The 15,920-nt window shown below is 40.9% G+C and overlaps 1 protein-coding gene across 2 annotated transcripts in view; it reads left to right on the top strand.

The window, feature by feature from the left end:
- Nucleotides 1-15,920, top strand: part of LOC112258065 (transmembrane protein 132E-like) — a 366,342-nt gene that overhangs the window by 328,609 nt on the left and 21,813 nt on the right. For both annotated transcript variants that reach the window (XM_024432152.2, XM_024432151.2), the window contains exons 6-8: nt 4,094-4,299; nt 6,486-6,765; nt 15,013-15,207. In XM_024432152.2, coding sequence (XP_024287920.1) covers nt 4,094-4,299; nt 6,486-6,765; nt 15,013-15,207 — 681 coding nt within the window. The remainder of the gene's footprint in view (nt 1-4,093; nt 4,300-6,485; nt 6,766-15,012; nt 15,208-15,920) is intronic.

Below are 15,920 nucleotides of genomic sequence, written 5' to 3'. Positions count from 1 at the left end.
CAGCTGCCTCCGACTGCCAGATAAATCATTGATGGTATCCTAAAAGCAAAAGCAAACCTTGCTATTTATTACAGTAAATATTTTAGTATTTAAGGGATGGGTATTTATGAGAAATTCTGTGCCAAATGACTGCTGGATAAAAAATAAATACACAGAATTTTGTGGGTGCCTGGTGTATTAAGTTTTCATATTCTATGAATTATCTGTTGCCTGAAAGCGTGTGTTAGTATATTATGCAGTGTGTCTCCACATAATTGTGTGTAGATCATAACACAGAAAATAGTGGTGGGTGGGATGAGTGGGGTTGGGGGAGGGAGCATGCACCCCATGAATGATTTTTAAAGGCTTTGAGTAGGTTGTACTTAAGAGCCAATTCTTCCACTCAACAAGAGACGCAAATTGGATTGGAGAAAACCCTCAAGTAGTGTTGTTTATACTGTGTTCTCAGATATTTCTAATTACAAAAATACAGCCCCTCATGGCAAAATATTGGAACGTTCACAAAGGAGGATTACTGCGACCTAAAAATAGTACACATTGCACATACTCTGTAAGCGGAAAAAAGGAATATGTGTACTCCCTATTTCCTTCAGCTGGATTTTAGAATTTTTTACAAATGTATTAAAAATAAAAAACAGATCACATTTACACAAGTATTCAGACCCTTTACTCAGTACTTTGTTGAAGCACCTTTGGCAGGAATTACACCTTTAAGTCTTTTGGTTATGACGTTGCAAGCTTGGCACAACTGTATTTGGGGAGTTTCTCCCATTCTTCTCTGCAGATCCTCTCAAGCTTTGTCCGGTTGGATGGGGAGCGTTGCTGCACAGTTGTTTTTAGGTCTCTCCAGAGATGTTTGATTGGGTTGAAGTTCTGGCTAGGCCACTCAAGGACATTCAGAGACTTGTCCTGAAGCCTCTCGTGCATTGTCTTGGCTGTGAGCTGAGGGTTGTTGTCTGTTAGAAGGTGAACCTTCGCCCCAGTCTGAGGTCCTGACTGGCTTCCATTTGGCCACTCTATCATAAAGGCCTGATTGGTGGAGTGTTGCAGAGATGGTTGTCCTTCTAGAAGGTTCTCCCATCTCCACAGAGGAACTCTGGAGCTCTATCAGAGTGACCATCGGGTTCTTGGTCACCTCCCTGTCCAAGGCCCTTCTCCCCCGTATGCTCAGTTTGGCCGGGCGGCCAGCTCGAGGAAGAGTCTTGATTGTTACAAAACCATTTAAGAATGACGGAGGCCACAGTGTTCTTGGGTACGTTCAATGATGCAGACATTTTTTTGGTGCCCTTCTCCAGATCTGTGCCTCAACACAATCGTGTCCCAGAGCTTTACGGACAATTCCTTCGACCTCATGGTTTGGTTTTTGCTCTGACATGCCCTGTCAACTGAGGGACTTTGTAGACACAGGTGGTACCTTTCTAAATCATGTCCAATCAATTGAATTTACCACAGATGGACTCCAATAAAGTTGTAGAAACATCTCAAGGATTATCAATGGAAAAAGGATGCAAAAAGAAAAAGAACATGCGTTGAAGATGTTGTTCCCATAGCAACGATTAAAACATTCCCAAACCAGAAACCGTGGATTGATGGCAGCATTCCCGTGAAACTGAAAGCGCGAACCACTGCTTTTAATCAGGGCAAGGTGACCGGAAACATGACCGAATACAAACAGTGTAGCTATTCCCTCCGCAAGGCAATCAAACAAGCTAAGCGTCAGTATAGAGACAAAGTAGAATCTCAATTCAACGGCTCAGACACAAGAGGTATGTGGCAGGGTCTACAGTCAATCATGGATTACAAAAAGAAAACCAGCCCCGTCACGGACCAGGATGTCTTGCTCCCAGGCAGACTTTGAGGACAATACAGTGCCACTGGCAAGGCCTGCAACCAAAACATGCGGACTCTCCTTCACTGCAGCCGAGGTGAGTAAAACATTTAAACGTGTTAACCCTCGCAAGGCTGCAGGCTCAGACGGTATCCCCAGCCGCGCCCTCAGAGCATGCGCAGACCAGCTGGCTGGTGTGTTTACGGACATATTCAATCAATCCCTTTCCCAGTCTGTTGTTCCCACATGCTTCAAGAGGGCCACCATTGTTCCTGTTACCAAGAAAGCTAAGGTAACTGAGCTAAACGACTACCGCCCCGTAGCACTCACTTCCGTCATCATGAAGTGCTTTGAGAGACTAGTCAAGGACCATATCACCTCCACCCTACCTGACACCCTAGACCCACTCCAATTTGCTTACCGCCCAAATAGGTCCACAGACGATGCAATATCAACCACACTGCACACTGCCCTAGCCCATCTGGACAAGAGGAATACCTATGTGAGAATGCTGTTCATCGACTACAGCTCGGCATTTAACACCATAGTGCCCTCCAAGCTCGTCATCAAGCTCGAGACCCTGGGTCTCGACCCCGCCCTGTGCAACTGGGTACTGGACTTCCTGACGGGCCGCCCCCAGGGGGTGAGGGTAGGCAACAACATCTCCACCCCGCTGATCCTCAACACTGGGGCCCCACAAGGGTGCGTTCTGAGCCCTCTCCTGTACTCCCTGTTCACCCACGACTGCGTGGCCATGCACGCCTCCAACTCAATCATCAAGTTTGCGGACGACACAACTGTGGTAAGCTTGATTACCAACAACGACGAGACGGCCTACAGGGAGGAGGTGAGGGCCCTCGGAGTGTGGTGTCAGGAAAATAACCTCACACTCAACGTCAACAAAACTAAGGAGATGATTGTGGACTTCAGGAAACAGCAGAGGGAACACCCCCCTATCCACATCGATGGAACAGTAGTGGAGAGGGTAGGAAGTTTTAAGTTCCTCGGCGTACACATCACAGACAAACTGAATTGGTCCACCCACACAGACAGCGCCTCTTCAACCTCAGGAGGCTGAAGAAATTCGGCTTGTCACCAAAAGCACTCACAAACTTCTACAGATGCACAATCGAGAGCATCCTGTCGGGCTGTATCACCGCATGGTACGGCAACTGCTCCGCCCACAACCGTAAGGCTCTCCAGAGGGTAGTGAGGTCTGCACAACGCATCACCGGGGGCAAACTACCTGCCCTCCAGGACACCTACACCACCCGATGTCACAGGAAGGCCATAAAGATCATCAAGGACAACAACCACCTGAGCCACTGCCTGTTCACCCCGCTATCATCCAGAAGGCGAAGTCAGTACAGGTGCATCAAAGCTGGGACCGAGAGACTGAAAAACAGCTTCTATCTCAAGGCCATCACACTGTTAAACAGCCACCACTAACATTGAGTGGCTGCTGCCAACACACTGACTCAACTCCAGCCACTTTAATAATGGGAATTGATGGGAAATGATGTCAAATATATCACTAGCCACTTTAAACAATGCTACCTAATATAATGTTTACATACCCTACATTTTTCATCTCATATGTATACGTATATACTGTACTCTATATCATCTACTGCATCTTTATGTAATACATGTATCACTAGCCACTTTAACTATGCCACTTTGTTTACATACTCATCTCATATGTATATACTGTACTCAATACCATCTACTGTATCTTGCCTATGCCGCTCTGTACTATCACTCATTCATATATCTTTATGTACATATTCTTTATCCCCTTACACTTGTGTGTATAAGACAGTAGTTTTGGAATTGTTAGGTTAGATTACTTGTTGGTTATTACTGCATTGTCGGAACTAGAAGCACAAGCATTTCGCTACACTCGCATTAACATCTGCTAACCATGTGTATGTGACAAATAACATTTTATTTGATTTGAATACTTATGTAAATAAGGTATTTAAGTTTTTATTAGCAATAAATTTGCAAACATGATGAAAAACCTGTTTTCGCTTTGTCATTATATGGTATTGTGTGTAGAGTGATGAGGAAAAAATATATAATTTAGCAATTTTAGAATAAGGCTGTAACGTTACAAAATGTTGAAAAAGTCAAGAGGTCTGAATACTTTCCGAATGCACTGTAGGTGGTTGATGCCACTCCTGCATCCATACTGTACTATATCACCCATATCAATGGCAGATACATTATCATATGACTATTGACTCATCACCTCTTTCGCAGGTGTCCATGAATTGTGACTATGTGTTTGTGAACGGGAAAGAGACACGGGGCTCCATGAATGCCCGGGTCATCTTCAGCTATGAGCACCTCAGTGCCCCCCTGGAGCTGACCGTGTGGGTGCCCAAACTCCCCCTCCAAGTGGAACTGTCCGACAGCAACCTGAGCTTCATCAAGGGCTGGAGGGTACCCATTCTTCCTGACCGCAGGTAGGAAGGACTCGCCCACACACTAAACATGGAGTGCACTGCTGTTTTCAAGCTGATGTTTCTTTTACTGAGTTTGAATTACATTTGAGATTACCACACTCTAGTTTCGATCGTCTGTCATGTATCGTATATGTTAAGTCGTATGTGACATGTTGTGGTGGCGGAATTTGGGGTGAGCTGTTATAACTTCTCAAGGTTTACGCTCTGTTCTGGGATGAACTGCATTTCATAGACTCCTGTTATGTCTGCACCCTAACACAAGGCCATTGTGTTCTGGGACTGTTGCTTGTATAAAGAAACCGGTGTGTATCCAATATGATTGTATTATCAATCAATTGTTTTATCCTTCTATATTTATTATTTTATTTTTATTGAACCTTTATTTAACTAGGCAAGTCAGTTAAGAACAAATTCTTATTTACAATGACGGCCTAGGAACAGTGGGTTAGCTGCCTTGTTCAGGGGCAGAACGATAGATTTTTACCTTGTCAGCTCGGGGATCTAGCAACCTTTCGGTTACTGACCCAATGCTCTAACCACTAGGCTACCTGCCGCCCTATATGAGGGACATGCAACCGAGTTCTTCTCAGACTGATTAGAGACAGATCTCCTTTGCAGCTGCTTGTTTAAAGATGTACTACTACACTGTAAATAGTCACTGCCTAGATCTTTGGATTGAGTTTTCCACAACAATGTCGTTCAAGGGACGGGATCCTGCCTAAGCAATGTTTAGGCATCTTAGCACAGCTACTGCCTGTGCACACATGTTTTATTAGAGTTTAAGCCAGCCCATGGTTTCAAATAATCACACTTATCCCTCTTAAATAATTGAACTAAACTATGAAGTTTGACTGAGAACAGGACTTTAAGCCAATTTTACGTCTGACTGACACTAAATTCACTGCATGTTCTTAGGGCCGGTTTCCTAGACACTGATTAAATCTAGCTGAAAAACCTATTTCAATAGAGATTTTCGATCGAGAATGGTTCTTAATCCTAGTCTTAATCAGTGTCCGGGAAATAGGCCGCTAGGGTTTCGCATTTTCTAAACCATGAACTACATTAACTGCTATGTATTCATATTTTCTTACCTAGATGTTTGCGACGTCGTCAGAACATGGACAAAAAAACTTCACTGTGTGTTACATAGAATTTTTTTGCAGTTGTTTTACAATATTAATTTGCAATAATTGAATGGTCTATTGCCTCACTCCCCCCCCAGGTACAGCCTCAACCTGGCAAACTCTCTCTGACCTGTGCGAGAGTCATGATACTCAATGAAGAGAGTCATGCTTTCTCTCGTGTTTACCTAGTCTTAACTGAACGCTCGTCTACACTCTCGTCTGTCTCTCCACTGCCATTGCGGCTTTGTTGTACAAGATGAGGAACACAGGCGAACAGCACATTTTAGCCTTAAAATGTCTAGCGTCAGCCTGCCAGGGGACGTGATACATGTTCGAGTATTGTCAGACCTTTTAGGGAACACAGGACAGGCCTGCTTGATATTCAGGCGGGCTCCGGGAATCAATGGATGGTAAATGCTTTGTCAGTCACTGACTGCTCGCTGTCGCTCCTGCTTCTCAAGTTATCTGAAAGGATGAGTCAGAGCAAAGATTAATTACCCTTGGAAACAGAGGAGAGCTTTTTAGCATTTAGGGAATGCCGGCAGCATGTCAGACTGCTGAGGAAAGAATGGAAGGCACACGTCCAAATCTTGCTTGATTGGTCGTTTTTTGTAGTTTTGTGCCAGGTTGTAGGATTTTTCCCTCACGAAGGGCACATTGGAACAGACATTGTAACAAATGTCCCCCATATGGATTAGTGTTCGGCCTCTCGTCACATCAAGTGCTATGTTGTTAATTATATAATGATAAGAAGCAATTAATAACATAATCTCCCGAAACAGGACGTAGGATTTAACTACACTACAGCATCTTCCACAAACATATTAAGTAAACATGCATCAAGGTTATGATAAACTGCTGAAACTGTTTAGTAAATAGTCAAGCAAATACATTTTTACCTGGTTCACCTTTGTTGTTGTAAACTTTGACACTGGATACGGTTTTGACATGGGTAATGGTATTGACACTGGTAATGGAACTGATACCGGCAACGATATTGACCATGGTTACTGTACTGATACTAACATCATTGACCATTTGTCACCCTCCTCTCTCAATCAGGAGCGCCAGGGACAGTGACGTGGATGACGACGAGGACGACCGGCGAGTGAGTCGGGGCTGCACCCTGCAGTACCAGCGCACCCTGGTCAAGGTCCTGACCCAGTTCCACACCACCTCCACCGAGGGCACCGACCAGGTCATCACCATGCTGGGGCCCGACTGGCAGGTGGATGTGACCGACCTGGTGCAAGACTCGCTGAAAGTGGTCGACCCCAGGATAGCTGAGCTGGTTGACCGCACTGTGCTGGTGGGCCTGGAGCTGGGGTCCACTGTACTGAAGGTATTGAACCATGGCTAGTTCTCCAAAGTTTGAAAAGTGAAGTAGCTTCTTTCAATTGTATTCACTGTGCTGAAGCTATAGAACATTGGCTAGGTCTCCAAAGTCTGAGAAATTAAATAGCTTTTTTCAATGGTCTCTTTTCCTTAATTGATGTTTTTGCACTCAAAAGCATTATAGGCTAGAGCCCTAGAGGCTAATAGTAACTTGACACTGATGTAGAGTGCTTGGATCACACTTGACCAAAGTGCAGATGTAATATGCAGAAGCGCTTGGAGAGTGCGAGACAAGATATGTTCTGCTTCATGCACACTGACCTAGACAAACTGGACAGCGAGAAAAGTATAACTCTCCCTCAATACTTAAACCCATTTCGTATTTGTAATGGAATGCTCTACGAGGATTAAATGATGAATGAGATCTGTCTGTGGTCGTCCTTCCTTTTAAAGATGGCTTCATCTGCATAGGAATGTTCTCTATATGGTCATCCGCCTTGTCTCCCACTGTGCAGTTACCAGCTTTACCAACCTGAGTGATCAATGGCTTAGAAGGCTGGGAGAAATCAAAAGATCTCAAGTCTATAGCATATTTTAGGGTGCACAAGGACTGCTGGACCTGTCTGTCCTAGAAAATGAAGAGTAGCCTAGAACAAACATGAATTGTTAATACTGCCCTACAAAGGCAACACAAAGTAACTAAAATATTTGATCTGTTGTAATGACCAAGTATATTATCTAGTGGTATTAATGTGGTATTTATTTTCCTGACACAAGATCAAGCCAGTTGATCAGAATATATCATGGAGAATCATAAATTGCTGTCTGTCTAGACAGAAAAATACTTTGTTTAAAAGAAAATGCTATTGCAACCTCTTTGCAATAAGGAATTGAGACCAAAAGCTCAAGAGAAGTTTCAAGTGTTTAATTCCAAGGATACAGTCAGCTGAGTGCATCCATTTAGAAAGTTCACAACCCATTTCATACTCTCCCCTTGTAGTTGTCACCTCACCAGCTATACATTTTATGACCCCAATGAGTTTCCCTCTGGCTCCCCTGTGGAATGTCCATGCTCCTCTCTTTGTTTAGCCAGATCCCACTTCGTCCATCTTCTGTTCTGGGCCTGACCCTGCTCTCTGATCCTATGCAATTTCCTCTTCTCTGATTAGGTCATGGTTTCTAAATTAGCATACACACAGTTTCATAGCCTAAACTAATCATTCACTACACAGGATACAAACAAATTACAGTTTAACTTGAAACATGTTACATTTTAATAGAATCCATTAACTTTTAAGTCAGATTTTCCCGGAAGAAGAAAAAAATACGTAGTAGCTCCGTTTTGCCTTTGTTGGGCAGAATTGTTTGTTTCTTTTTTTAAGATGTCCATGCCAAACTTAACATGGTTAATCATGGTAATGTCTTTGATGACCCTAAAACGTTTCAAGTTGATAGGCCATTGTGAAATGGATTTACAAAGGATTTAAATGGATACATAAAAGCCATCAGCCATCTTTTAACCAACTAAGAGATACCATGGGCCTGCATACCAAATTTAGTTTTATTTGGACATATGAGGAAAGACACCTACATACAAAGTTCCACGTCTTTAGGTCAAATGGGGTGTCAGATATGAGGGTTTGAGTAATTTGATATCTAAGAATTACAATAGGTTTCACAAGTTTGCTCTGAACCCCGAATTAAAGGTCGGAACAGCACTTTTGTGAAATGTATGCTTGGCCTTCCCCACCATTCTTCCTTCTCTCTTTTTTGGAAAGCTAATTATTTCTTTGGCTAAAAGTATGGCACTACAAAGGGTGTAAGAGTCCAATTTTGTATTGTTTACACAGTTGTGAGAGACATTACTTAATCACAATTAGTCGATATACACTATATATACACAAGTATGTGGACACCCCTTCAAATGAGTGGATTGGCTATTTCAGCAACACCCGTTGCTGAAGGGTATAACAATTGAGCACACCGCCATGCAATCTCCATAGACAAACATTGCCAATAGAATGGCCTTACTGAAAAGCTAAGTGACTTTTAACAGGACACCGTCATTGGATGCCACCTTTCCAACAAGTCAGTTCGTCAAATTTCTGCCCTGCTAGAGCTGCCCCAGTCAATTGTAAGTGTTGTTATTGGGAAGTGGAAATGTCTAGGAGCAACAATGGCTCAGTCGCGACGTGGTAGGCCACACAAGCTCACAGAACAGGACCGCCGAGTACTGAAGTGCGTAGCGCGTAAAATTTGTCTATCCTCAGTTGAAACACTCACTCCTGAGTTCCAAACTGCCTCTGTAAGTATAACATTCTATTAGTTGCAAGAATTTTGTATAGTAATTTAAATAGAAAAATTTGAAGTTTTGCATCCGGCGTTGTTTTGCGTGTCAATTCATAAACCATGTGCCATGGAATGGGTACATCGAAAATCTCTTCCCAACTATTTTGCAATTTATATGGCACAGCTGTCAGTCCTTAAATTAAATTTATGACATCATTCACAAAAATTATACATTTTTTAAAAATTTCTTCGAAAAAGTAGTTTTTTTAATCAATTAGTATATTTGAATTTAACCACAATATTTGTTGTATTATTTGTTCTGTCTTTTCAGGTGGATTAAACTGAAATTGCAACCAACTTTCTAAGGCTTGTTTAGAAAATAAAGATATTTTGGAGATTATTTCCTTTTCAAACAATCGAAAGTGGGCCGGTGTAATCTGAGTAAAGGGAAATGGTCCCTTCTTGAACATAGGATGAGACAGTCGTACCAATTTACTAGAGAAGCAGTTTGGATTTAAGTATAACTTTTGTATGACTGATGCCTTTAGTGAGAGGTCTAATGCTTTAATATTTAATAATTTCTGCCCTCCGAATTCATATTCGTTATATAAATAGGCCCTTTTAATTTTATCTGGCTTGCCTTTCCAAATAAAAATGAATATTTTATGTTCATATAATTTAAAAAGCAGGTCACCAGATGTAGGCAAAACCATAAGCAAATAGGTCAACTGTGATATGACTAAAGAGTTAATCAGGGTGATTTTTCCACAAATAGACAGATATTTTCCTTTCCATGGTAGCAAGATCTTATCTATTTTTGCTAACTTTCTATAAAAATGTATTGGAGTGAGATCATTTCTTTCTTTTGGGATTTGTATACCGAGTATGTCCACATCTCCGTCAGACCATTTTATTGGTAAACTACATGGTAATGTAAAATTAGCATTTTTTTGTGATCCAATACATAATATAGTACACATATCATACTTTGGTTTTAATCCAGAGAGGATAGCAAAATTATCTAGATCCTCTATGAGGATGTGGAGAGACTCTAATTGTGGTTTTAAAAGAAAACATGAATCATCAGCGTACAATGACACCTTCGTTTTTAAGCCACGGATTTCTAATCCCTTAATATTATTGTTTGATCTAATCTTAACAGCTAACATTTCGATGGCAAAAATAAATAGATATGCCGATAGTGGACAACCTTGTTTTACTCCTATAGAGAGTTTAAAACTTTCTGAGATGTAGCCATTATATACTATTTTACACCTAGGGTTACTATACATAACTTTAACCCATTTTATAAGAGATTCCCCAAAATTGAAGTATTCTATGCATTTATATATAAACTCCAGTCTTACTTTATCAAAAGCCTTTTCAAAATCAGCTATGAAAACCAGGCCTGGTGTCCCCAATATTTCATAGTATTCTATTGTTTCCAGAACTAGTCTTATATTATCTCCAATTCATTATCTCCAGTTCATGTAAAAAACCTGTCTGATTAGGATGAATAATATCTGACAATATTTTTTAAATTCTATGCGCCACACATTTTGCTAGGATTTTTGCATCACAACACTGAAGTGTAAGACGTCTCCAATTTTTTTAATGGACTGGATCTTTATTTTTACCACTTGGGTCCTGTTTCAGTAATAATGATATCAGACCTTCTTGTTGCGTGTCTGATAATCTACCATTTATATATTCTTAATGTACTTTACTTCCTCTTTCAAAATATAATTTGGTGAATCATGCGTGACTCCATCATTTGTAACAAGTTTTAATACTTTTTTTTTGGTAGCATTTCAAGATTGAAAAAGAATTTGGTGCATTTATCCCCATAAACCATCAAGTTCTCATTATTTTTATAATCTATAACACTGGATCTTTCTTGAATAAATTCCTCCATTTCTTTTTTCCCCCTCTAACTTATTCTGTGCCTCTATGGTACCGTTTTTATTGCTATCTAACTGTACTGTTAGTCCTTCAATTTCCTTTGTTAATATGGACTCTTTTGATCTAAATTGCTTTTGTTTTATTGATGAGTACTGAATTGCATGGCCTCTAAAGGGACACTTAAACGTGTCCCATACAATAAGGGGATCTGCTGTACCTATGTTATGTCTGAAAAAGTCTGTTATAAATTCTTCTGTCCTAGATCTAAACAACTACACGGTCGTCAAGGTTCTCATTAGCAGCTTTGAGAATTTCCTTGTATAGTATGCTCTCCCTTTAGGGTTTGTCGAGTACAATGGGGAAGAACTTGACTGGCTTGCACAGAGCTCTGACCTCAACCCCATTGGACACCGAATGCGAGTCAGTTCTAATCGCCTAACATCAGTGCCGACCTCACTAATGCTCTTGTGGCTGAATGGAAGCAAGTCCCCGCAGCAATGTTCCACACATAATTATATATATTTTTAATTGAACCTTTTATTGAACGAGGCAAGTCAGAACAAACGCGGACGACGCTGGGACAATTGTGTGCCGCCCTATGGGTCTCCCAATCACGGCCGGTTGTGATGCAGCCTGGATTCGAACCAGGATGTCTGTCGTGACCCCTCAAGCACTGAGATGCAGTGCCTTAGAACGCTGCGCCACTCGGGGCCCTAGTGGAAACCCTTCACAAAAGAGTGGAGGCTGTTATAGCAACAAAGAGGGGACCAACTCCATATTTAATGCCAATGATTTTGGAATGAGATCTTTGACAAGCCGGGGTCCACATACTTTTGATAATGTAGTGTATACTGTATACAGTGCCTTCAGAAAGTGTTCATACCCCTTGACTTATTCCACATTTTGTTTTGTTATAGCCTGTATTCAAAATGAACACACAATACTCAACATTTTTGAAAATATTGAAAATGAAATGCAGAAATATCTCATTTATATAAGTATTCACAGCCCTGAGTCAATACATGTTAGAATCACCTGGCAGCAATTATAGCTGTGAGTATTTCTGGGTAAGTCTCTAAGTGCTTTGAAAACCTGGATTGTACAATATTTAAAAAGCTCTGTCAAGTTGGTTGTCGATTATTGCTAGACAGCCATTTTCAAGTCTTGCCATAGATTTAAGAAACTGTAACTAGGCCACTCAGGAACCTTCAACTCCAGTATATATTTGGTCTTGCTTTTTAGGTTATTGTCCTGCTGGAAGGTGAATTTGTCTCTCAGTGTCTGTTGGAAGGCAGACTGAACCAGGTTTTCCTGTAGGATTTTGTCTGTGCTTATCTCTGTTCCATTTATTTTTGTCCTTAAAAACTACCTAATCCTAGTGGTACTCAGTGATACATTGTGTTGGATTTGCCCCAAGCTTTGTATTCAGGACATTAAATTAATGTATTTGCCACATTTTTTGTGGTGTTACTTTAGTACTTTATTGCAAACAGGAAACATGTTTTTGAATTTATTTTAATGCTCTTCAGGCTTCCTTCTTTTCACTCTGTCATTTAGGTTAATATTGTTACGTAACTTCAATGTTGTTGTTTTAAAGTCCCCATTGGCCTCATGGTTAAATCCCTGAGCACTTTCGTTCCTCTCCGGCAACTAAGTTAAGAAGGACGCCTGTATCTTTGTAGTGACTGGGTGTATTGATACACCATCCAAAGTGTCATTATTAACTTCACCATGATCAAAGAGATATCCAATGTCTGCTTTTTTAACATTTGTACCCATCTACCAATAGGTGCTCTTCTTTGCGATGCATTGGAAAACCTCCCTGGTCTTTGTGGTTGAATCTGTGTTTGAAATTCACTTCTCGACTGAGGGACCTTGTATGTGTGGGGTACAGAGATAAGTAGGTCATTCAAAAATCTTGTTAACACTATTATTGCACACAGAGTGAGTCCATGCAACTAATCATGTGACTTGTTTAACACATAACAAAGAGGTTGAATACTTTTTGACTCAAGACATTTCAGTTATTCATTTTTAATTAATTTGTAAAAATGGCTAAAACATAATTACATTTTGACATTATGGGGTATTGTGTGTAGGCCGGTGACACAACATCTCAATTTAATCAACTTACAATTCAGGCTGTAAAAAAACAAAATGTGGGAAAAGTCAATGGGTGTGAATACTTTCTGAAGGCACTGTATACATGTTTTATCATTCTCCTTGTCGAAGATAAAAGCTTTCTGTGGACTAGAGGAGACAGGAGCCATGGTTGTGTTCCAAATGGTACCCTATTCCCTATTTAGTGCAATCCTTTTGACTAGGGCCCATAAAACAAAAAACAATGCACTTTATAGGGAATAGGGTGCCATTTGGGACACAACCAAAGACATTGTTAAGGTGCACTTATAACAGCCATTTCTATCAACTCCACACTTGTGATGGAGTGAGGGAACACTTGATAATGGTTGTTAGTACAGGAGAAGTGCATCCTAACCTATGACCTATGTACTGCATGTACCTACTGTATGTGTGGTATGAGTCACATTTTGTGTTGCATTAGCTTTGACCTAGATACAATATGTACAGTCCACACTTTTAAAAGGCTGGCCTTAAAATGCACTTTATTTAAAACAAAATGTAAATTAATGTTTTGCTGAAACTCTTAGTGTTATCCTAGCCATCAGAAACCATAGCCGTGGTCCATTTGTCTGCCATTATGTCTACCTTATTCATTTTTTTTCTGTTTGTAATTACACATTTCATTGTGAATAGGTTATCCACATTCATTTTGACCAAACAAAAACAGAGCTCAGTTATTCACCCTGATAATTTTCTGCTGCTGCATCGGCAACTCAAATGAGAGTGAGAAAACACAGGCACATAACACAAGAAAATAAACTGTACTGCTGAGAGTGCATCATCATTCAACTGAATTCCCCTCCTTTCGTGAAACTTTATAAGTCAACTATCCATTTGGCTCCGGAGTGGCGCAGCGGTCTAAAGCACTGCATCTCAGTGCTAGAGGCGTCACTACAGACAACCTGGTTCGAATCTAGGCTGTATCACAACCGGCCGTGATTGGGAGTCACATTGGGCGGCACACAATTGGTCCAGCATCGTACAGGTCTGGCTGGTGTAGGCCCTCATTGTAAATAAGATTTCATTCATTTATTACACTGTCTGTAGGAGCTAACCATTTTCGGGAACATTTATATCGGTTATAGATTATGGCAATATCATCTATATGAAGGCAGATGCCACTATAGTGAAGCCATTGGACCCAGTTTATCATAGCGCACTATGCTTTATAGCGGGCGAAAGGTTCGGTACACATCACTGCATTCTGTATCAGAAAGTCTTGTAGATCGATGCATTGCACTCTTTTTGTTTATAAAGCCCTCTTGCACAACTTCTGCCATACCTTACTTCATTGTTAACATACGGGCGTATGAGCTACCAGACGTGGTCTCAGAGATGGCTAACTCTGGAGATCCCTTCAATCTCCACTGAGTTAGGTAAATCTGCTTTTAGTTTTTTTGCACCTTACTTATGGAATAATCTCACAAACTCTCAAAAATGTGATGGTTTGTGCCTCTAGGGCAATTCAGATGGCTGATTGAGGACCTTTTTTTCTGAAAAATGTGTTTGTTTGCTCATCTGTAAAAGAGACCTTGATTAAATAAAAAATGTAATGAACAAAAGGTGAATAAGCTATTTGGATAAGGAGAAAAGCCAATTGCCAGTTTTCCCCAAAAGGCTCCAGGATTAGCTCGAGATGGGTGGGGTTTTTATTTTGTATTTTGTGCCCTGAGGCCATCCGATGAATTCAAACGTTTTTTGCTAACCAGCCATTGGAGAGAAGTCGAATGTGGATTATTTTCGAGCCCTGGGAGCCTGTTAATGGCAGCATGGCCATCATCCAGTCTCCTGTGTGTATGTTTTGGCTCAAGTGACTTATAGACAGACGCATGTATGCATGCCATCCCACTTGCCTGTATTTCCATCTGTCATGACACAAAATGATTGGTGTGACAGTCAAATGGTCTATTGTTGTTTGCAGGTGGAGTCTCCACTCGCCGTGGAGGCCATGTTGGGAGAGGCGCTGTTTTCCGTCACCGACGAGAAAGTCTCCATCTTGGAACTTCGCGTCCATGCTATCTCCGGACTTGCTCTGTCAATACAGCCCAGCCCTGGCAACAGTCACACTATGGTTGCCAAGGCAACTGGCCTGCAGACACTTACTGCACCAAAGCAGGTACTATACTAATACATTAATAGATAAGATGATACGTGTGGATGTCATTAAGTTTATGTGTGGATGTCAGTAAGTATATGTTTATATACATAAGCCACCTGTCATCATATTGCTTGGTACTCAGGTGAGTATAGGTGAGTTTATTTTCACCAAGGTACATATTCAGCTTCACGTCTTTTGATGGTGTTAATAGAACACCACAGCAACTGCCTGACCCATAGAACCAAAAGCTCTTATGCAATGTACAGACCCACTTTTTTTTGGCCTTCAAAGATACTCAATGACAGAAGACATTGTCAGGTCAAAATGATAAACATTGTCAAATTAGCTGCCTGAAATTACAGAAGGCATTGCCATGGTAAGTGTCTGACTGTGCCAGGACATGACTTCACACAACTTTGGAGGAAGGTCACTCCAGCGAACATAACACTGTACTGTAGCAATTTCTCTCTCTATGTAGTACCTCTTTACATTGAAAGCCATTTAAACCATATTTTAACGAATTGGTGTCAAGAAGACATTATTTTCATTCATATTTATTTCCTCAAAGTATTTCAGCTTGAGCACTGCCATTATTTGGAGTGGGTTGTACAGCGGGTCTTTATGAATGTTCCTTAGTGAACAACTATATTACATATCATATATGTAAATCATACATCATACATGCGTGTCGGGATAGTAAGTTTGTCAACCACAGTTATAGCCTTGACTTT

The sequence above is a fragment of the Oncorhynchus tshawytscha genome, linkage group LG09 (genome assembly GCF_018296145.1).
Source record: "Oncorhynchus tshawytscha isolate Ot180627B linkage group LG09, Otsh_v2.0, whole genome shotgun sequence".
Lineage (NCBI taxonomy): Eukaryota > Metazoa > Chordata > Actinopteri > Salmoniformes > Salmonidae > Oncorhynchus > Oncorhynchus tshawytscha.
This window is presented reverse-complemented; position numbering and strand designations above follow the sequence as displayed.